The following is a 23,342-nucleotide window of genomic DNA, read 5'->3' as shown; positions in this document are numbered from 1 at the left end:
GTGTGTGCCTAAAATAAAAAGCGGAACAAAGTGTTTAACCACAGTTCACGTTTCCCTTTAGACTTTTATATGAGATTATCCATCCCAGTCTGAGTATACCAGTGCTGAGCTGCACATACTGTATGACAGGTCTTGGAAATGCTTGATGCTGATATTTGACAGTCATTGGGTGTGCTCATAAGCTTCCTTTCAGAAGCTTACATAGTGCAGGCCTATCAAAAGACAGCCAAACAGTAGCAAAATGTTATCCAGCCTCAGAAGTAATATGTGGTTTGGCTTTCTAAGAGAGCCCTGTGTCCTGGACCCGTATAAAAAACCTCTAATATTGAGTGAGACATATCTGCAGCTTTCTAGTTCACCAATATCCCTCCAAGTCTACCACCGGTTGTGGGTGGTGCATGTAATTATGTCTCCTTCTGCTCCTTTCTGCTGTATCTTACCTCTGAGGCAGAGGAAGGTGAGGAAGTCCTCCGTCTTGGGCTTACGTCTGGACAGGTCCTGAATGGAAGAGGACAGGGATGACGAGGAGAGCGATGAGAGGGATGCGGAGGGCACAGTGGCCAGGCCGGTGTTCAGATTGCCTGGGTCGGCCACTTTGACAGGCGTAGTGCTGGGTGAGTTTGGCTGCGACTGGGCAAACTTCCTCTGGGCCTGAAGCCGAGGCCTGTGAGGGAGAAAAGGCAAATGGAAGGAGAGAGCAAGTTACTGATATGTGCTATTAAACTACAATTGAGCACACTAGTGTCTAATAAACAGCGGAGGGCCACAATGCCAAGGACAGTGCCTGCTACTTGAGATAATAGGTAAGTTAATACATTCATTCATCAGTTATTATGTCCTATGCTCACAGGAAAATGAATAGTACATGACTTGTGTCAGATAAAGGAATGTGATGCCAATACCTTTCATACCTATATATCACAACAAAAAAAAAGCAGTTTGTAGCAGATAAAAATCACAATTTTGGTCTTTTACATAAGTCGACACACTTACATGTACTCATCTTTTTTGTTACAGTGGCCCTATGGATATTGTCTCACTGTATGTCTGTGTGTCTGTGTGTGTGTTTACACAGACATTTGTTCTGTGAAATGGTGTGGACCCATCATGATCACCTTGATGCACCGGCACCCACACAATCACTGTCCAATACAGGCATTAGGTGAGCGATTTGCTGTGTTTGCAATCAAATGTTTGTAAATTACACAAAAAACTACGACATGTGCATAGTCACAGACACACACACATAGTAGTTCCTGTTTTCCTTCTGTTGAGCACTGAGTGTAAGATAATTAAGCCGTCTATAAGGCAGAGCCAGCGGTGGCAGTGGCAGCTGATAGTAACCCAAGGCACAGCAGCTGTCTGCAAAACAAGCACACACTGCCACAGAACAACTTAAGTTTCTTCATCTCTCTATTTTTCTGCCATTATTTTTCCTATTTTCTCATTCTTACTTTCCACCATTCTCCCTCTATGTTGTTCTTACTCTCCTATGTGGCGCACAAAACCTTTGAGATGTCTCTCATTTTTCCTCTCTGCTTGTCTCTTTTCTCTCTTCATTTCACAGTGTGTGTCAGTGGAGGCGAGGGAAGGAGGAGAATATTAAAGAAGTGGATGTCTGAGAGAAAGCGATGGACTTACTTGTCACACTGCCTCTCTCACGCACAACACACACACACACACACACAAACCTGGGTGTGGACTCACACACATTTAACATGTAGGCACATTGTACACACATACACACACAAACCATAAAACTCCTAGACTGTCAGGGACCACATGAACCAGCAAGTGGCCTCAATCGATTAGTGCTGCTGTATGTGCCTGTGTGTGTATGTGCGTGTGTGTGTGTGCGCGTGTGTGTGTGTGTGCGCGTGTGCGTGCGTGTGTGTGTGTGTGACGAAGACAGAGCTACGCTAGAAATGTTGAGGAGCAGTGATAGAAGCAATGTGATATCCTGGTATTATTTGTCAATTTGCCGCGGACCGGATTGAAGTGAGGGAAGATAGGATCATGTCTGGAGAACACCCACAATGCATTTGGCGCCCTGAAAGGTGCAGAGCTCCGATTACACTTCAATCAGAGAACAGTGCAGTGTAAAAACATGTCAATTTCCTGCCGTGACATGGGTGTAAGCTCAATATGTGAGAAATTGAGAGATGATGCACGCACATTGCCATGGTGCAAAAAGACTGAAAACTACTGTATGCACACGCCCAGTCTGTTTACAGTCAAACAATCAGTAAACAAAATGCCTATGACTGTCATCGGTTCGGCATTTTATAAGCTGCAATGTGAATATACACAAAAGCGATCTGCATTTACATAAATTTAATTGGCTTTGATTCTGAGTTTCCAAAACATCGACTATACTCATTTAAGGCATTGTCTCTCTGTACACACAAAATACTGACTTTTAGTCTGGAAACAAATCAGGCAGTGAAAAGTTGAATCACTAATTTTACCGAATACAAGGTATTACAGCGCTGCCTTATTTCAACGTTCAGTTAAAAGCTAGGTGCGTGCAGGGAGGTACTGTTTTCCCCTGGTATTACAGAACAAAGAACATCCCTATTCAATAGGCAAAACAACACAATGGGGACAGGTGTCACTTCACACAAGGCTGTGATTTACGTGCAAAATAAGGAGAAAAAAGAGATAGGGCAAGAAGGCGGCACACAAACGAAAGAGCTGAGATACAACCAAGAAGAATGGAGGAGAGAAAGAGAAAGACAAAAACTAACTGACAAATGGAGAAACTGAGTTTTTCTGGTTGCCTAGCAGTTTAGATGAAGGATGTAGTGGTATAGGGTTGTAAATGAAAGAGAGAGGAAGAGACATAGAATAAGAATAGACATTACAAAGACAGACAAGCATACAGAGGGGTGAAAAAAATCTGAAAGAAAAGATCAGAAAAAAAGATTAAAAACTGAGGAAATGCAGTGAATGAACCAATGAAAAATCCAGTAACACAAGAAGAGTGTGAGCGTGAACAGCTACACAGACAAGCACAAAGGATGCGAAAAGAGAGCTGTAAAGCATGACCCTCTTTGTTTCACACATTCACCTTGTGTCTGCCAGGCTTTTGTTGTACACAAACATGTACACAAATACACTCACACACACACACACACACACACACACACACACACACACACAAAGACCCAAAATGCATACTTATACCCTTTCCTACACAACTTCAAGTCTGTCCTCATGAAACATTTACCTTCTCAGCCTGCACACCAGCACTCCGCTTCGGTTGTGACCACTAGGGATGGAGAGTGTAGGGCATACTGACAGAGAGAAATATGGATATGGACCCGGCAAAAGCCAGAAAGTGAGATGGAGTGATGGAGGGAGAGGAGACAGGGCCGCAGGGTGGGCGATGTGCTGTAGGAAACTGGAAGCAGGGAGGTTTTTGCGTGACTGTGAGACTGGGTAAGATATAGTGTGTGAGAAGAAGATAATTATGCAATTATAGTTACAAGATGCAGCCACCTAGAATTGTTGGCTGGCAGATCGACGGTGGATCGTCGCGGGACCCCCCCCCCCACTGGGTACCTGGCTGAAATTAAATCCCTTCAATGATGTAATGAATGAGAAGCCCAAACACGTCTTGGTAGGCTACAGGACGGGGAGTGGGAAGACTCCCAGTGGCTGTGTGTTGGCTGGAAACTTATTCCCAGTCGGCAATTCTGAGTGGCTGCTACTGTAGGTAACTTTTTATACATGCATATACATATCAAAATATCAGTCAAATGTTCAAGTGTGGGAAATTTATGCTGTAGTTCACATTTCGGGTTTGTTTTAATTCACTATGCAGTCAATGTATCCAAGGATTGTCATGACATTTTCTACAGAACAGTTTTTTTGTGTACAAAGCTACATTTAAAAAAGAAATAGATCTGCTTGACCAAGCCAGGAGTCAACTTCACAACATGTTACCCGAAGCACCTGTCATCTCTTGTTTTATATCACTGTGCAGCCTATGGTTTATAGTATTTCCTATCATAATGGTTATTAGCTGTATAGGTTATTACCAGTGGAATAGCTCATGGAGCCACTGTGCTGGCTACATGTCGTAATCTGTGTTTTACAGCAAGCCAGCCTCTATTTCACGTGCATTCTTCATTATTCAACCATGGTCTTTCTCCTGTAATGCCACTCTGATTCACCCAACATCCTCCTCCCTTCTCTCACCCTCTTTTGTTTTGCTTCTTTCACCCACCCTTCTTGCCTAATCAACATGCGACTCAAGACAGAAAGCTTGCAGTGTCGCAGTGTATGAGTACATACATGCTTCTAGACGCTACTGGACCTTGATATACACGCAAAACACCACATTGCTGTCTTTCGCTTCAATAATCTTGCATACCAATGGCAGATTCTTAATTCCTTGATGCAAAAATGCTTTTACACTGATATTACTATGATCACTTGTGAAGACCTGTCTGCCTGCACGGCTCTGTAGCTGTTGCTGTCTTAGTGCACAGTTCAAATGTGCAGACAAACCTGTGCCACCATCCTATAAATTAAATTGTCTCCAATTTAATATCACAGAGGAGGGAGCAACACAGACTAAGCTGTGCTATGAACACTTTCTAAATAGTGAGCAGAGGAGAGACAGAGCTCAGCGTAAAAGCCTCTTTGGTAAGCTAAACCCTGGATAGTTTTATTGCTCTAGCCTTAGATGAATAGGATCCTATTTAATTGCTTAAAAGGGAGGGGTAATTCACACACACACACACACACACACACACACACACACACACACACACACACACACACACACACACACACACACACACACACACACACACACACACACACACACACACACACACACACACACACACACACACACACACACACACACACACACACACACACACAAAGAAAACCAGGCAGTATGACAACAGAAATAAAGCACAAGCAACTGTGCAAAAGAATGACGATAGAGACAGATGAGCTAATAAAGCAATGTGCTTACTACATCCTGTCTAGACTGTAAACCAGAGCCTCTTCAGATGAGCCTCAGGTTTACTGGGACGATCCTCTGTTAGCTGTTACCTATTAACTAACATGGGAGATATGCCAAGGGGCCTTTCCCAAAGTCTAACAATCACTGAAAATACACTTCTTTTTAAAGGTAATCTCTAGTAATTGGACTAAATCCTCTTTATATACATTTCTGTATGCATTATTAGTTGTCACCTTCTTTCTCTTCTGGCATGCTAAAAGTAAAGACATGGCTAACAGAAAAGGTAATAAAAACAGATCTGCTTCACTGATGGTGTGATAATTCTTGGCAGTTAATCTACACACAGGTGAATGGAAAACTAAAAATTACCTTACAAGGGAAAACTTCAACTTTAGTAACAAGTAATTATGTTAAAATAAAGGTTGCATAATCTCCTCTTTGGGAATAGTGTTCAGGTGGCGAAACAGAATTACTGTTATTATCACTATTAACGGTGTCAGGAAAAACAATGACAAAACAATTGCAGTCACACTTCCACTGAAATGATGGATCGTTCCCAAAGTTTTGCAAATGTAGCAATGCTGAGGCACATCTCTTCAGCTGGTACAAGACAGGAGATGATCATGTACATATGAGAAAAGCTTGTATATCCCACACACACACACCTATACACACACGCACCACAGAGCACCAAGGACCAAGTAAGGTAAATATTGAGAAATCAGCATGGGAACAATTTGCAATGACATGACTGTTTTTGTAAGTGCTGCCACTGTGCTTAGGGCTGAGTGGTAACATGAGCCTCTGATTTAGCCCTCTGTCTGCCCCAGAGGAGGGCTCTGTGTGTGTGTGTGTGTGTGTGTGTGTGTGTGTGTGTGTGTGTGTGTGTGTGTGTGTGTGTGTGTGTGTGTGTGTGTGTGTGTGTGTGTGTGTGTGTGTGTGTGTGTGTGTGCCAGGGTACAATATGTTCCCAAATGTGTTGGACTGTAGAATACTCATTGGTACTCAGTGCCATGGTAGGTAAGTGAGGCTTATGTAAGTTAAAATTAGACTGATTGCCCCGATTGGAGGAAAATGAGAGGAGAGCTGGAGAGACGCAGGGAGGGAAAAGAGAAAACACAGATCCAATAGAGGGAGAAAAAGCAAAGAGATTACAGCAGGATGTCCCCATTCATCCCTTTCTAATCCACCTTTCATCCATCCCTTCCTCCCTCCATCCCTTCCTGCTACCCCCCTGCCATCTACCCTTCAAAGGGCTTCTCTAATGTCTAATATTACACATACCACCGTAGCTGCTAGAGCATTGATTATCTCTGAGAGAGACAGTGAGAAAATTTGACAATCCTGTCAGCAAGAAATCCCGGGAAAGAAGACGAAACACAGGAAGAAGAAAGGGAGATGATAAAAGGCCATTTGTGATTTCCCTCCAACACATAAAATGAAGTAAGATGAAAAATGGGAAAGAAGTGGTGATGAAGGGACAGAGGGAATGGCACGCAGAGAAAGATGAGCCACAGCTAGTTTAATGTATTTTACTCAGCCAAAGCCAGACCACCTCTGTGGCCAGTTGACATAGACCCCCCACACATACATATGGACCCTGTCAATCAAAGACAGCGTGACTTTGGGCTCTCTTCTTCAGTCTCCATCTTATCAACACCTTTCCAGCAATGGCCGTTTCCATGGGAACTGCTGTGATGGCCAGACTTCTCAATGTGGTCATCTCAACTTATGCTACGAGGGTGTTTGCAAGCGTCCGCCCTGCTGAAGTGTCTCTGAGCAAGACACTGACTACACTCCCTACAAACACCAGGGATGTTGATCGGCAAGTGACCTGCATCTGTGACCTCTCCCAGTGGAGGGAAGTCGGCTTAAAACAGAATTTTTCCTTCAGACTCAGTTAATAACTCAATATCCCTCCATGTGGGAGGACAGTATCACAAATGGAGACCTCCCTTCCCCAAATTGCTCCTTAGACCAGTTTACTGCCAGACAAAGCACATAGGCAAGGTGCAGAGTGCAAGAAACTAGATGACTAAGCACACATATTTTTTAGAGCCGACTACAGCTGATATATTAAATCACATCTCAACTCATTTGCGCATAAAACACTTGTAATAGATGCAAAGGAAAATATTTTAAATGCCAATTAGGCAGGACTGATTGTTGAAAAAGCGGTCTCCCATGCATGTTTGATTTATTGAAAAAGCTGTTGGCTCAGCATATCAGCATCTTTCAATTCTTTACGTATATTAAATATTGATAAACGGAGCCCAATACGTACAAGTACAAGCAATACGTAATTTAGAACAGCAGAGGGGACTAACAAAGAGATACACACACCGCTGAGACTTGAACTTCACAGCATGTCATGGATGACTTGATTTTAATTGCTCAAGCTCGACAACATTTGTATTTTGTATTTGGCATTAGTATCATTAGGTGAAATCTAACTGGAAACAAACGGCCGAGCAGAGATACTTTGGCTTTAAATAATCAAAGAAATGGCTTTACATTAAATAGAAACCTGAGTATCAGGCTTCACACGTCTAACTTTAGAGAGGCAGACTCTACTTTTAGCTTGAAGTCTTCCATTTTACACCCAATATAGCGTCAGTACTAAATCATTTAATGAAATAGTGGATAGAATGACACAGTGGAAGGCCTAGCACCTTAATGTGAGAAGGCGTTTAATGACATGTGTGTCTATAGTCCCGAGGTCACATACTGTACACTGTGTCCCTTGTAGACGATGCCTGGGTCGTCCACAGGGGAGCCTTGGCTGTTATATGTGGCAGTCGCTGTGTGGTTTGGTTTCAGACCTTTGCTGTACCACTGTAACCTGATATTTGGATAAGGCTGGCAAGCAGAACATGAGCTAGTCATCCCTGTGTTGATTTTGTGCAAATGTGTCAGCCTCTGACTTTAAAAGTACCCTGCACTCTTAATACTGTGAAGTTCTTTGAACAAAAGCTGTATTAATTGGAAAATAATTGCATTCCAAAACTCGCCACTAGAAAGAGAAGAAGAGAGACACAAAGCAAAGCAAGTCAGACTGAAGATGCACCAAACAGACAAAAACAATACACTGACCGAAACAAAGAATATATATCCATCTTTAAAATACATCCAAAATGGGTGAAGAAGTGATTGGTGAAATTATTTTAATTCGGTGTTTCAGCTCTTCTGTCTGGTGTGGAAAAATGATGCTAATGAGAATGTGAATCAATGAGAAAAGGAGAAAAAAAAACAAACAAAAACAATTCAATGACCAGTTAATAATAGACAAGACTCGATCAATCAGATTTAAGTATGAACATTCTCAGTCGATTTGTACAATTTGAAAGCATTTCAGTAATCAGAACCGTTTCTGTACTTCGGTAAACACACCCATACCAGTATAGGTAATCCTCAAGCAACGTCAGACAATCAAAATCTGGCTACTATTTCTCAGACTTTTGCAGAAATATGGCACATCTGAATCAAGTTGAGTCTTGAGCTTGTCCACAGTGTGTCCCGGGTTTGATAGATGTTGGCATGAGGCTGGGCTCGAGTCAGACTTTGTGTTCCTCCCATGGTAAAGGTTATTGTGTGAGGAGAGAAGCACTGATCCAGAGTCTGTACCTTAGGGGCTGTATTAATTGGCTCCAGATGGCCCACATGGTCCTGATAAAAGACTACCTCGCTGCAGCTGGCTCTGTGTGCTTATGTGTGTGCATGCTGTGGTGTGTACGTGCTTGAGCCCACTTTGTCCATATCAGAGCGACATAAATGCAGTGTTTATATACACAAGAGTGAAAAAGTGTATGAACGTGCATATATGCAAATGTGCATGTGTTAAATAAATGTCTCTGACTAGTGACTTCCAGTTCAAAGTATCTCAGTATTCTGTTGTGTAGCTACCGAAACAGCTAAGCAGACAAATTTGACAGGAATCAAAGTACACACAAGCATGATGATCTAAGCCCTACACACACACAAGATGAAGCTTTACCAAATGTGTATACGTTTAATCAATGTCTCTTCCTACTCATCTATTTTTATTTCTTGTCTGGCGGTCTGTTCAGATCAAATCCATCAGCAGATAAAGAAGTGAAAATAAATTATGTGCATGCACAATGATCACACAGTAATTGATATCATGTTTATGAGTGAACTTTCTTTGTAGTATGTTAAACAGGCACCCCAAATGTATATGTTTAAGACTGACACATTAAAGAGCTCCCTGCCTGTGTATTAAATGAAGGCAAGTTTTCCGACCCCTAAAATGGACGATGTGTGGTCAATGTAAACAGTCGTAACTGAAAGCTCACTTTACTCAATGTGTTTATTGCTTTTCTGTCTCCATGAATTTAGAAGAAGAGCGGCACTGCAGTGAACTGACCCACTGACCTTCACCTATGCAAAAAGCCCCTGTAAGACCCAGGTTACAGAAGCCGCTTTCTCGTATGAATCGGAGTCAGATGAGTTATCACCTACTAGAAATACTTTGTTTGGATTAAGTGAGAGGTGGCGCCTGGGTGCAGGAGGCAGGGCATTATGCAAAAGTGTAGTAAAATATTACAAAATTTTGTTTACAGCACATCAAAGATACTCCCAGGCTACCAAATCATCTGTAATCCTGGCAGTTTTTGCATTGACATCAATACTACATGTGTTTGGACATATCCACACCATCAACAAAAAAATTACTTCACTTTGGCACATGATAGAAACATCACCATGTTAACTCGCTCGCTGGGAATTGTCAGGACAATGAGCTGCTTTATTCACACATGGGCTCAATCAGACATTACAGGGACTTTGTACTGCGGAGCTGGCAGGTTAAAGTCTGTTTAATGTCCGGCCCAACTGATTCAGACATTTGCATTCTCACATACACATCCTACGGGTAATGTCAAGATAAGTTCAGGGTTGCAGTGCATGTGTGAAAGGGAGTATATACACTGAGCATGTGCGCACCAAACACAAATAAACGCCATCATTAGTCAATGAGACAAGGCCGCTGAGAGGACAAATACGCACACAGAAGTCCACTTATTATTCACTATATTTGGCCAAACAGAACACACAGTAATCCACTGGAACAAGCCTTAATACCCATGACAGTAATGTATATACTAGGGTATATCTGTATATTTTGTCAGCGTATGGTTTTAACACTCAACTGGTTTGCACTGACATCAAGATAAAGTGTTATTCCAAGGTGTGTGTGTGTGTGTGTGTGTGTGTGTGTGTGTGTGTGTCCTAGTTCGGTTGTGACAGCTATATGCTTCAAGCAGTCACAATAAAGCTAATATTCATTTGAGATTAAAGATATAGCAGGGCCTGTGTGCATATGTAAATATAACCTTGGCTTCTCATCCCCCCTCCTCTTTTTTGAATGAAACAATGAGAGGGGAGATGGCCTGATAGGCAGATGTGGCGAGAAAAGACATCTTGACAATAGATCAAGCTTGGCTGTATCTCTGTGAATATATAAATGCTATATTAGGTCAGATGGAAGTCGGCCATTGTCCCCTTTGTCGACTTAAAAATTCTAATGAACAAAAGTGGCACTACATTTATGCTAAATGCCATTAAAATAACTTGAAAACATCAATAGAGCTTCACCCACACTTAGCCAAAGGTTTTCAGTTTGTTGTGAATTACATGGCAGGTTAAAATGAAGAACCAGGAAAGAACCATGACCAGAAAAGAAATGATAAAACGCCGCACTTAAATGCAGGCTTTGTTAGCAGTCAAGGTCCACTGCTCAGGGCTATTTGCCACCACCCCCACCCCCTAACCCTTCACAGCACATGCTGAACTCAAACCCTATGACCTCTGACCTTGGAGTCTTCCTTAAATCACCCCTGAGAGTGAGTGACCACAGCCAGGTTAAGTCAATAAACATCAGAGATGGCTCCGCATGTGCTTAGCAATCAGTCTAATTAAGCCTGAGTCCCGTATGTAGACCTTCAGAGACCTTGAGTTGACTTGAGGCCTTGGGGCTAGAGACACAGGAGGCTGTGATTCAAACAAAAGATCAAGGACAAATAGAATACAGTGGGGCTCAAACAAAATAATAGGTACGTAACCTGAATAGTAAATATTCATTCTCTTATTTTTTTTTAATTTGCAATGCAGATTTTTCTGTTATTTTCATGATTTTCAGTTCACATTATCTTGGTATCCTGTGGTGCAGCTATCAGAACAACTCAGTAGAGAGATTTGAAAGGAATTTAAGTGCACATGTTCACACAGGCATGATAATCTAAGGGCTAAACACACACACACACACACACACACACAGACACACAGATTGCCCCTAACTGATCAATCTCTCACCAGTGCGTTTCCAATTTACAGAATATTCCCAGGTTGAGATGACAAGACAGACCCTTCCAACGGGTCACTGCACTCTGCAGTGGAGCATCTCCTGACACACTTTTGAAACATTTTTCTTTTCACACGCACCCTCCACCTGGGCTCTGGCTTTAAAAGCACATCAAGGTGTAATGTCGCTTGCCTTTGGCTTTGTCCAGCTACCTTCACAGGAATTCTCTCAGGCTTTTACTGAAAGACACAACTTGACGCGCAAGGTTGTGCAAAGTGAAATCTTCATATGAAATCATATACTTATTTTAAGGCTTACAGTAGATATTTTTGCAGCTCAAACAGGTAAACTATTAAAAGGCTCCTCTGACTTTAGGGAAGGCAGTTACGAATCGCTTCTAAAAATGACAGTGTACAGTTAATCCTGTGAACCATTTAGATCTCGCTGTATTGTGCCATAAGAAGCACCATGAAAACCAGCTGTAACATGGTTAATCTGTGCTACAATCACAGTGCAAGAACTTGTATTTGACAGTGATTATGGGAGCAAGTTTGTGCGCTGAGTGACACGCACTGTTGTGGATGGTTAATACTCCTTCACCCTGCCATTTCAGTGAAGGGGAAGGCTTTCATAAAGCTGCAGCGAGGCAGCGACAATGAGGGGAGAGTTAGAGGAGATTTTGGAGACTGACATGCTGACATGCAGGGGTGAGTCACTGACAGAGAGAGAGGGAGACAGAGAAACAAAGAGAGAGGCCGCTTAAACTGTTCTGGCATAAGCACAGACGTAGTACTCAGTGGTGTTCCAAATTTCTCTGGGTGTTTTAAAAGTAAACAAAGCCCCCATTTGACTGCAAAACCAAAGATGCCAGTCTAACTGATCGGCCAAAAGCTCAGTCTACTATCTGTCCAGCTGTCTAATAAGCTCTATGTATACCTATTTGTTCGTACATGTGAATACCCCACTATGTGTGAATACATTATTAGGTGATAGTAGTACAGTTAGGTGTTGCACCATATATCCGCTAGGTCCCTCACAATAGCATCTTAAGTAAATCAATAGACACATTATGACCCTCTATTAACACACGCATTTGCAGTGTGTGCGCGCAGGTCTGCACACACATGCATGTAATCCCTCATAAATGGAAATGGTGATTATGCATTACTGACAAGAGTCATTGGTTACGCTAGACAAGACAAGTGTGTGTGTGTGTGTGTGTGTGAGTGTGAGTGTGTGTGTGTGTGTGTGTGAGTATACACACTTGGCATTCATTAAGTCGAAACAAAACAAGCGGCAGCAGCTGAGTGTGTGAGTGTGTGTCTTGGCTGAGACAACAGAGAGAACAGATTCAAAGTGAGCCAAAAGTGGGGTTCAGTGAAGAGAAAGAGAAATAAAGAGAGAAAGAAAAGAGGGAAAGAGAACGTAGAAATTAAGTTAAGAAGACTGTTAAGAGGGCCACTCAACTTCTGATCCACACACTCTACCAACACACTTTTTCAGCGCTTTATAAGTTTGTCTTCAGTTTTCTAAACTCACACACAGTTAAACTAGTGGTAGAGTTGCCGGGGGCAACGCCATAAAACCTATTGTGAGCATTGATCAAATAAGCTGAAATAAGATGCATCATGATTTAATTTTTCTGATTTCATCCAAGTTTCTTAAAATCACAATCGGTGCTTGTTTGTGCTTTTTGACATTTAGAAGTTTGAAAATGACAGATTGGAAATGTTTAACACAACTCAAAAATCATTATTTCCGTACTGACAGTCTCAAAAGTATACACAATCACGGCAAAAAAATATCTCAGTCATGAAAAAGAAAACCATACTGGAGTCATGTTCAGATTGTACCCATGGGAGTAGTAATGCTAAATTAATATACCAGTGAATGATTTACTCATTTCATTCATGACTTTTACAGGAGATTTATAAGACGCTGACTAAATGCCAAAATCATGACAGCTTATTGGAGAAGAAGCATGTTTTATGACTGAATGGAACACTTCCTTCAGGGGTACAAAAGCATTCACACAAACACAGAAGTATTCTATTCATCTGCAAAACAAAACTATAACTTTTAAATGATAAATGCAAGGGATAAGGCTACCTTCTGTTCTATGCGAGCCAAGACAACAACTTCACGGTAAAGACTATTTGAAAGCCGGCTTCTGTCTTGACACCTCAATGACTGGTAAAAAGAGAGGTGGTTTTCAGCCTAAATAAACTGAAGGAGAGGAAGAGAGGTGCTGGAATGTAACTGGGTCAGTAAACCATGGCAGTGAAGATGAGACTGTGCCGTGTTGTGAAATTAAGTGAGTTTGTGTGTGTGAGCGGAGCGCACATTTGGCAGGGGAACCCCATTTGGAGAATATGGTCATGCTGGTAGGATAGGGCTACAATGAGCTGGCATGTTTGAGGGGATGTGCTGCCAGTCTCTCCACCAATCTCAGGAGCATGGGAAGGCAAACACAGAGTTGATCTCAAAGACTTCTAAAGGGGGCCGCTTCCTGCCAAAAATCACTCGCACCTGTCCGTCTGTCTTTGCCTCCCTTCCTCTCGCTCGCTCTCTCTCTCTCTCTGCTCCTCCTCCCACTCTTTCCCTCTCTGTCTTCGCTCGATCCCTTCATCCTCTCTCAGCAGTGTGAAACTTTTTCTTCACTCAAAAAATTGGAACCAGCAACGCTGCTGCTCCTCCCTTCTGTTTTGGACAGTGCCAGGTGTAAAAGCTCCTGGCAAGATCTCAGTTAGTCCTGTTCAGGAACAGTGCGGGGCAGCCATGCCAGGGCACTGGAGTCATCCTTCACACATAAAAACACTCACACACACATACACACACAAAAAAAGCTTTTTTAAGAGGGCACGAGGCATTGCCAAGTACTGGCTAGGCTTGTGTTTCATTAGCATCAGATAGAGAGCCTTTCTTCATTCAGTCCTGCTGTGTGCATGTGTGTTTGTGTTTGTGTGTGCGTGGAGTGGACTAATGAAAACCACAAAGCAGGCTGGCCTCTAAGTGAACTCCACTCAACACGCAGAACTACAGGCCATCAGAGGTAGAGAGATAAAAAGTGTGAGTGTCCTTGTTATACGCTATTCCTTCCGTGCGTTTCTTTCTCAGTTGGTAGAGAGAGCAGAGAGAGAACAGTGCTTATGCTTTGCTGTAATACAAGCCAGAGGGTCACCTGGTTTCAATTCAACACTTTCTATTGTTGTCAGTCAGGCAGCACACACTTCAATTATTCTCTCAGTGTACAATCCAGCCTCATTCATCCTGTCTGACTTCCAGATCACCTGATACTTTTCCTACTACTTGCAGAAATTTTTTTTTTTTTAAATTTCCTTCTCTCTCTTTTTTTCTAAAAGTTTACAAGACTTTACGTCTCTGGAAAGTCTCCTAAAAACCTGAATTTCTTATCAGCCAGGTCCTCTGTTTCAAGGCCAGGTAGACGAAAGCTTGCAATGACTGCGCTCAGATTTGGAGGTTACAGTATCGAATGACTGCTAGGAGGACTTAGGCAGGTGCTTGACACGCTGTGAATGGAGCCTGTATGGGCTGCTCATTACAGAAGGACATCTGCTGCTGTCCAGCCCCCAGACTCCGCCCCTAGCTTTACACTGATGCTTTGATGCCCTGTCAATGTGTGTGTGAGAGACCAGCGGCAGAACAAAACAACACACACACAAGCATACAGGCATGCAGCCATGCTCACACACACCTGCCACCTACAGTAACTAGAATAAAAAGTGGGGTGGAGAAAAAAAATATAAGAAAGTGGTTGATGGCTGCTGGTTTGCAGCACAAAAACACAAGCGTGAGTGTAACTGTATTGTGTTCTGTATTAAGTGTGTGTGCATGTAGTTTTATAACAGAGGAAAAATATCACAGCCGCAGTTCAAAAGAACATGATTATTTGTAAACTATATTTTCCAGCTTGTGATGCCGAAACCTGCTTCATGCGGAACGCTTTAGAAGCATTACATTTTCCTATGATCCTTTATACCATTTCCAAGAAAATTTGTCTAAGAAAGAGAGCAGTGTTGTTTTTTCCCCCCCCCAAATTCTCTGAAAATTACTATTTCTTTCACAGTAATTCACAAAAATAATGCTGCCTGGAAATTAACATTTTATTGTTATACAAATTAACAGCTTATTGTGCTGCAGCAACTTTAATTTTTAAAAGCCTCATTTGGAAATGTGTGGCAACAGGCCTTTAAGTGGCTAATTATAAATGACTGAAATGGTATTTACGTTAAAAGATGGGGGGGTGTGCTCATTAGTGGACCTCAGCGCCCTTTAAAGGGTGGCACTATTTACACTTCTCTGTTGACTGTCATCTTCCATTACAGAACTAATGGGCAACTTGCTCTTGTCAGAGGAGGGAAAAGAAAGAAATGACAAAGAGAGTGGATACACTAAGTTTATAAATCAGTGCAATGAACAAAGTAGCACTGACACATTTTGAAATCAGTTTTACTGGGGATGTTAGAGAGCATATGGGGAGACAGACAGAATGAATTACACGAAGAGAAAGAGAGCAAATGAGAAAAAGAAGAGGAAGATAAAGCATGTGTGTAAAACAGTGTAGGGAACTTGAAAGCAGCTTGTATCATGTGCCAGCTTCTTAACCTTCAGAGCTCAGGATATTCATCACCACTAAGCTACACTTACAGTCTGTAACGTGTGCATTACAGACAGTGTAGGTTTCTCATCAACCTCACACACTCACAGTATCAGCGGCAGCAGTGTGTGAGTGTATAAACTCACACACACACACACACACACACACACAGTCTCACCTCTTCTTTGCAGGACCGTCCTCACAGTACTTGCTGCTCCCATCCAGGCCCTGAGAGCGCCCATCCTCTTTGTGGCTGCCCTTTGACCCCGAGCCGTTCAGCTGCCCATTGGCGAGGGAACCTGAGGAGAGAAACACCAAAAAGGTTATCAGCAAATAATTTACTGACCACTTGCGTGAAAGCTGCCATCTACAGAAGCCTGACATGGTCCTTTGTGGACATTCTACAATCTGGATTTAATATTGCATACAGTGTCAATAATGCCCTCTGTTTTTGACTTTGATTTGTTGCAGTGGAGAGGGCTGAAAGCAATGTCGATGCATTTCTTTTGATACGATTGTGGTTGTTTTGCTTAATCTGACAGTGTAGAGTTTACAGAACATGGAAAACAGAAAGACAGAAATTGAAGGATACAGAGAGAACACAAATTATTCAATGATCTACACTTCTCAAATACACTGAGCCCCTGAGCTGAAAACATCTATGGTCAATGCGGCAATAGTGACACATCATCTGTGCAGCGAATTAAACTGAATGATAAACTCCCATGCAGGCTTTCACATCACATATTGCCACATCTATTGCAGCATCATGGGGGCTAGTTTTGGGGAGTTACTTATTCATATTCCTGTCCACATTTTCCGCTGTCAAATGCAACTGCTACTCTCTGCCGACATGCGTGATTGTGTGCCCTTTGACAAAGGATTAAGGAAAAAAAAACAAGCCCGAGGCAGCGAGAGAGGTGAACAGATATTGCCGGACTTGACATTCTTAGTGAGCCCAATTGACAGAGCCCTAATTAAATATTTAGCAAGCAACTCAGACAAACAAAATAAGCCCCCAGACAGATTCTTAAATCAAAAGCAACAACAGGCACAGAGAATTCAAATTAGGTCAAACAGAGGAGTGGAAGTCAATGGTAATTAAGGGAGACAACCAAATTAAATAGATATCACAAGGCTTGATTTCCTCATGGGCAGTTGTTGCAATTCTTGGAACGTGTCATACAGGCCTGCCTGATTCAACAATAGCGTGCGAGTGGGCATCGGGAAACAACTGGGGAAGTTCAAAGCTTTTCAGCGTTATTAATAAAAGAAAAAAGGAAGAACAATGTGCAAGCTGCCAAGGAGACTGTAAGCGACTACAGACAGAAAGGTAATCACATTTAAAACTGCACTGCTCATGCCAGCGGAAACACAGCTGAAAGCTAAAGATTTATATCAGTGAGCGAGCAATGCAGCAATCAGTCATTTGATACTGACAATAATTAATCACATTTTACCTGTTTTGACCCATTTTGACAAGTACTCATGCCTGACTGGACTTTGGTATGGCAGGTTGTTAAATTATTCTTGCAAAAACAAATGATGACTCACTGAACATTCAAGCACCCAGTTGCTTTGTTTAACCGTCAAACCCTTTCATTCACCTTTCCACTGGCATGTCACGTTCTCATTGGCTGAGGGTTTCTTAATTCATTGCCTTCCCTGCACACCCAGAAAAATTCCTTTTGACTGATGCTTTGGAGGGATGTGTCACTCACCCTGCACCGCAAACTCCTAATAGTGGGTGTCAAAAGGAAAATAAATTAAGATAATAACGACAGCGGAGCTTGGGTTAGGATGAGTGGCAACTTGAATGATATCCTGTTAGCGAAGAGGCTACTGTCGAACAAGCCCAGGCATTGTGGGGGGGGGTGGGTGGGTAGTAAGATCAAATGACAGTGTAGGAGACAGGATGAAGATGAGCAATTGTAGAGCAGGTAAAAGGAGTTTCCAAACATATGATTTAACTGAGATTTATAAACGCGCTTTGGGCTGAATGAGCACACACACACTGTTACACTTTTCAATTATAGCAAAGGAACAGGCTGTCGGTTTCGCTCGCACACGCAGGGCAGGTCAGTACCTGAAAGCAGAGGTACAGTCATCAGATACACATCGTTGTGGTCAGAAAGTTAACAGGCGCCGGCGTGATGACTAAGGCCATTGCACCGCCTTCAACCCTTTATGTTGGCATTGGAGAGCCTCCAAGGCTATAGGCCAGGGGTGAATCACTGCCTTACAATGTCATGGTTAGCACGAAGGGCTTCCATCTGCGTGCCTTTAGTCAATCAAGAGTTTCACTTAAAGGCCTTTGAAGTTTCCCATTTCAAGCCAAAATACCATTTCATAAAATGAAAAACAAAAAGATCACATGGCAACAGAAAATTCAATTAATATGGATTAGTGAAAGATTTTCTACACTTTTTAGGATAAATTCCAAAGAATGAGACACAATAAGACATTTTTCAATAATTAATTTGTGGCCATGAAAAAAAATTAATGGAAAAGTATTGTGGAACTGATTTAAAATAATAACTAGTTGAGGCCCAAGAAAGAGGAGGTGGTGCAAAGAGTCTTATCACGATTTCTGGATAATATGTTTTGCGAGTGAAACTTGCACGAGAGCAAAAGATGAAATAGCTCATTAACTTTAATTGTGCTCAGAAAATGACTGACACATGATGTCCCCACAGAATGCAAACAAACATTTCCTCGCCCCCTCTTCTTCTCTTCTCCGCTCTCTCCCTCCATCTATCCCCCCACTCCTCCAAAGAGTTGTCTGACATATGCTGGTTTCACATGAATGCCCATCTGAGGGGCAGAGCTGGGAATATTGGGAAGGCCGAGGCCTGGGGATGTGCGAGTATAGCAGACAGGCAGGGAGCCAAATGCCGGTGCCTAAACTCAATCTTCTGGTGGAGGCCTACGACAAGAGGCTGGAGTAGTAGCAGACTGGAAAGGGATGGGGCATGGGGGAATTGCTAGTGTGCCATCCCAATAGCTGCTCCTATTGGGCGGGGGGGGTTTGTAATCAGATTTATGCGTGCTTAACTAAGCCCATCGCCTCACTATGTTCACCTCAAAGTCTCAAGAGAGCAGCAGGCAGTGAGCAGAGGTACATAGCGTAACATGGCATATCACAGGGCTGAGAGGAGCCTATTAGTGTGAGCCACAGTAATAAGTGGAACTACAGCAGAGTAGTCATGCCATAAGAGAGAATCATTGAGGAGCAAGAGAGTGCCTTTATAGGCCTTGATTACACTTATAAACACAGGCTTAATGTGAAAATGAGTGCAAAGCCATACCTTATAGACAGGGAACCATATAAAGGCCGTGACTGCAGCTCTGACAAAACGCATAACTCGTTTCTAGGTTAGCAAATACGTGGATGTAATCTGTCTTTGACTTTCTTCTCATAAATGAACAATTCTGTACAATTTGCAGTTGAAATTCGAATGTTATACAAGACTTTAATCTCCCTTTTCCTTTTTATAAACAAGAGCACTGAAATTCTATTTCATGCCCTTCATTCGAGTAATCCTCTGTGTCTGTATACAATTAAAATTGCAGGATAATAAGAAACAAAGGGTAGATTTATTTTAGAGAAACTACCCATAGTATACATTCCCAGACATTTTTCAGGGTAAAGGCAGATACTAAAATGAGTGCCTGGCTTCAAATAGCCCCAAATATATTGCCGTTCCTGGCAAAATTAGACCTAACAAAGTTGCATGACACTTAACCACAAGACAGGACAAAGGCATGGAACAATGTGCAGTTCACAAACATGGCATCTGTTTTGTGCAGTTAAAGGCTGTAAATCTTGAGCACCAAAGGGAAATGATGGGATCATAAAAATGGGTTGAGCTGTTGTACAAAAACGCCACACGAGGACAGAATCTGCGCAACCTCTTTCACTCACTTGATTCAATGCCTAAACTCTCCTTCTTTCGGCTACTGTGATTCTCCTACTCATCTCCTTTTATCCCACCTTCTGTCATCCTCTCTGCTAGTATTCCAGACAGCGAATGGAGGGCCCCACACACTGTTTTAGCTGCCACAGCTGCCACTCTGGCCATGCAAGGGGCTGGCGGCATGGGAAATACAGACAGACAGCAGAGTGACAGCGGAGTGAGAGCTGAAGGAAAGGGGACGACATGCATAAAAACGGGCAGGAACGGCAGGACCAGAGACTGGCAGACAGACAGGAGGAGAAAGAGAGGGGACAGTCAGAGAAATGGGCAAACAGGGAGCTCTCTCTTCAGCCCCTCCTGGTTTCTGGCCAGCAGCCAGCCCCTCCATCAATAGCACTCAGGGAAATGGAGAGAGAGGCATGGATGGCAGGGGAGAGGAGAGATAGACGAATGTAAAGCGGAGGGAGAAGGCGAATTAAGAAGGTAAAAGAAGATGATGCAGCTTCAACGACTCGTTGAACAAGAGAGGAAGGGTGGGAATCAAGACAGAGGGAAAGGAAAGAAGGTTTGTGATGTAGGAAGAGTGGAAAAAGAGAGAGGGAGGGAGGGTTTGGGTGACAGGTACTGTAGATAGTTAAGATAGACGGGGTAGACGGCAGGAAGGACAAAGCGGAAAAGAGGGAGATGTGAGAAAAAGAGAGACAGAGACCGATGGTGGGAACAGGAGGGAGAAAGAGGCTATGGTGAGGGGGGGTGGGGGTGTGGAGATATATAATCGAGGAGATTGAGCAGCGGGAGGGAGAGAGGAGACAGGAGCTTGCGGAGAAGGCAGTAACCAGAGTCCTATTGATGTGTAATGAAACCTGCATCCGGGGAGAGACAACCGGAAGGACGGACGGATGGAGGGAGATAGGGATAAGAAAAGGAGAGGAAGAGGAAGAATGTGGCTGTGATGGAGTGGGAGATGGGAGAGTGGGTGAACAAGCGGAAGCCTGGACGCAGAAGGGCATAATGTCATTTGTTAAATAATGCAGGCGGCGAGCAGGAGAGGCAGGAAGTGTGATGGACAGAGATGGACGGCTGCCAACAGCAAGACGTAAAGTGGCTAGGGAGATGGCGTAATTGCTGGCTATGGGCAGGGAGAAGGCTGGGTGGGTGGGGAGATAGACTGACACACACACACACACACGGACACACATACAGCTGACTGACAGACTGCCACACCCCCTTTAAAACAGATAGCCACTGCTGCCTCACAGTGACGGAGATGGGAGGGAGGGAGCGGTTGAGGGTGGATGGAGGTATGTAGTAGGGGAAAGACAGAGAGACAGATGCCTGGGGAAGGGGACAAATGCTGCTGTATGGAGGCTTAGAGCCAGGTGCTGTCGTAACCTCCGTCAGTCTGATGGCTCCTATTTGCCAAAATGGTGGATACTTATCTCGAAATATACTGAAGCAGAAAGGATCTGGTCTTTATTTGGAGTAAGAAGTCTGAAAATATGGGCAGATTATCTTATCAGTCAATCAACAGAAAATGAATGTATTATAACTATTTTGATAAGTAATTTTTAAGCAAAAATTGCAAGAATTCTCTGTTAAGTGAAAAGATGCCCATTATAATTTCACAAAGCCCAAGGTGATGCCTAATAACTGCTTATTGTATCCTACCAACAGTCTTAAACTAAAGAGTATTTGTAATTTAATAAAGAAATATCACTTATAATGGTATCAAACAGAGGAATGCAATTAATCATCATATTTTGGAAATGTTTAACATTTTTGCGTAGGCAGTTGGAAAGTTAATAAAGGAGCATGTTAATAATTGTATGACAATCAAACAATAACCGACTAATCACTTAGATGATAGGTACATCTAATCCATCATCCAGTTCTGTTTATGACATTTAATGATTACATGCATGCACGGTGTGGCTCTCCAAAATGGCTGATAGTTTCCACAATAATGCCTGTGTGAGACTGAAAACTATGGCACATGTCTGGCTCCAACATAAGCCGAGGCTCTCTAACCCACAGTCCTCTAAAACAGCAGGGGCAGTCCATTCAGGATGTAGCGCACGCTGAGTGTGATCCTCCAAAATGGCTGACAGTTTCACCACAACATCTATGTGAGACGGGAAACTGTGCTGCTCGTACAACCTCCAAAGCCTTGCTAACCCACGGTGCTCTAAAACAGCAGGGCCCGTCTATTCAGCCCGGCTCCCTTTTGTGTCAGTGCGGGCTGCTGTCGTTACCCCCGACACGACGGGTTGCCGCCGCTTTCTAATGAGTCATTTTTATTCAGGCGATAAGGTCAGCTACCCGCGGCGGCTTAAAAGGCCCTGAGGAGCTCTGGAGTGGCAGCTATGAGATGCCAGACAGACACACAGAGATACACTAGCTACAATGAGGGGAGGGGGGCACTCAACACAGACATAGAGAGAAGAAATGAAAGTATGGAAAAATATATAATAAAGAAAACATGAGAAAAATAGGCAAGCAAAAAAAAAAAAAAAACACACTAGGTATGAAAGGTAAGCTACATTTCAAAAGAGACTTCCCTCCTGTCTGTCTGCCTGTCTCCCTTTCTGCCTAGCTGGATGGCTGGATGACTTTCCTTTCTTTCAGTGTCTGGGTTGTGTTAATGTCAGCTGAGAATAGCTTCTGAGGCACGTGTGAAGTTCAAATCTCCGCTGTTGGCTGGCTGAGGGCTTTTTTGTATGGGAGCACCAGTGTCAAACAAAGACATGGTGGCGGCTTGGTTCAAAACAAGCTGTTCATCCCCCTGTGCTCTCACTTCTTAAGGTGTTTCAGGTTTACATGGCACAAAAGCAAAATCCCTCAACTGTTACTGTAGCCGGCTTCCACCTGGAATTGGATTTCTGTCTAACTAAGCAACTTCAGGTATTAATTCATGTCAGGGTTTCTATTAGTCTGTGTTTTAATGAGTCTGGACACAAAGGTTGGTGTAAATGCCCAAGCTGGAAAAGATTAACAGCCCCTCTACACATGTTTTTCTTGTGTGTGGTACTGTGGAAGACCTCATCAGAGTCCCTCTGTTTGATGTGTAAACAAGATTTGCAAACAAATGGGAAATACTGTCAGTTCAAGGGTTCCTTTGAGGATGTGACACTGGACCAGCAAAGTGAAAGACAGCAGCTCGCTGCCCACTGACCCACAACAAAAGGTAAATGAGAGTCCTTGATCATCAGTTCTCACTGGATTCTCTCCAGTTTAAATAAAATCAGGTTCCGCTGTCAAAGAAAACATGCTTAGTCCTCACTTACAAACAGACTAATAAAACTGTCGTCTGCAATTAAAGGAATGAGGAGTGAGACTGAGACGCTAATGTCAGCCAAGTCAGACAGAATTGGCAACTCTGACATTTCCTCCACAATGTGCTAGTGGTGCAGCTTCTTTGCTTCTTTGATTTCGTCACTTTTCAACATGTCAAACTGCTACATTTGAAGATATCCTTTTAATTGTTACAGGGCTGTTTACAGCACA

At 42.9% G+C, this 23,342-nt stretch overlaps 1 protein-coding gene across 1 annotated transcript in view; it reads right to left on the bottom strand.

Annotated features, from left to right (window-relative positions):
- Positions 1-23,342, bottom strand: part of jarid2b (jumonji and AT-rich interaction domain containing 2b) — a 104,655-nt gene that overhangs the window by 31,097 nt on the left and 50,216 nt on the right. Inside the window, exons 3-4 of the mRNA XM_070846224.1 lie at positions 16,100-16,220; positions 441-664 (exon numbers count right to left, since the gene is read on the bottom strand). Of these exons, the coding sequence (XP_070702325.1) occupies positions 441-664; positions 16,100-16,220 (345 nt within the window). The remainder of the gene's footprint in view (positions 1-440; positions 665-16,099; positions 16,221-23,342) is intronic.

The sequence above is a fragment of the Pempheris klunzingeri genome, chromosome 16, assembly GCF_042242105.1.
Source record: "Pempheris klunzingeri isolate RE-2024b chromosome 16, fPemKlu1.hap1, whole genome shotgun sequence".
NCBI lineage: Eukaryota > Metazoa > Chordata > Actinopteri > Acropomatiformes > Pempheridae > Pempheris > Pempheris klunzingeri.
This window is presented reverse-complemented; position numbering and strand designations above follow the sequence as displayed.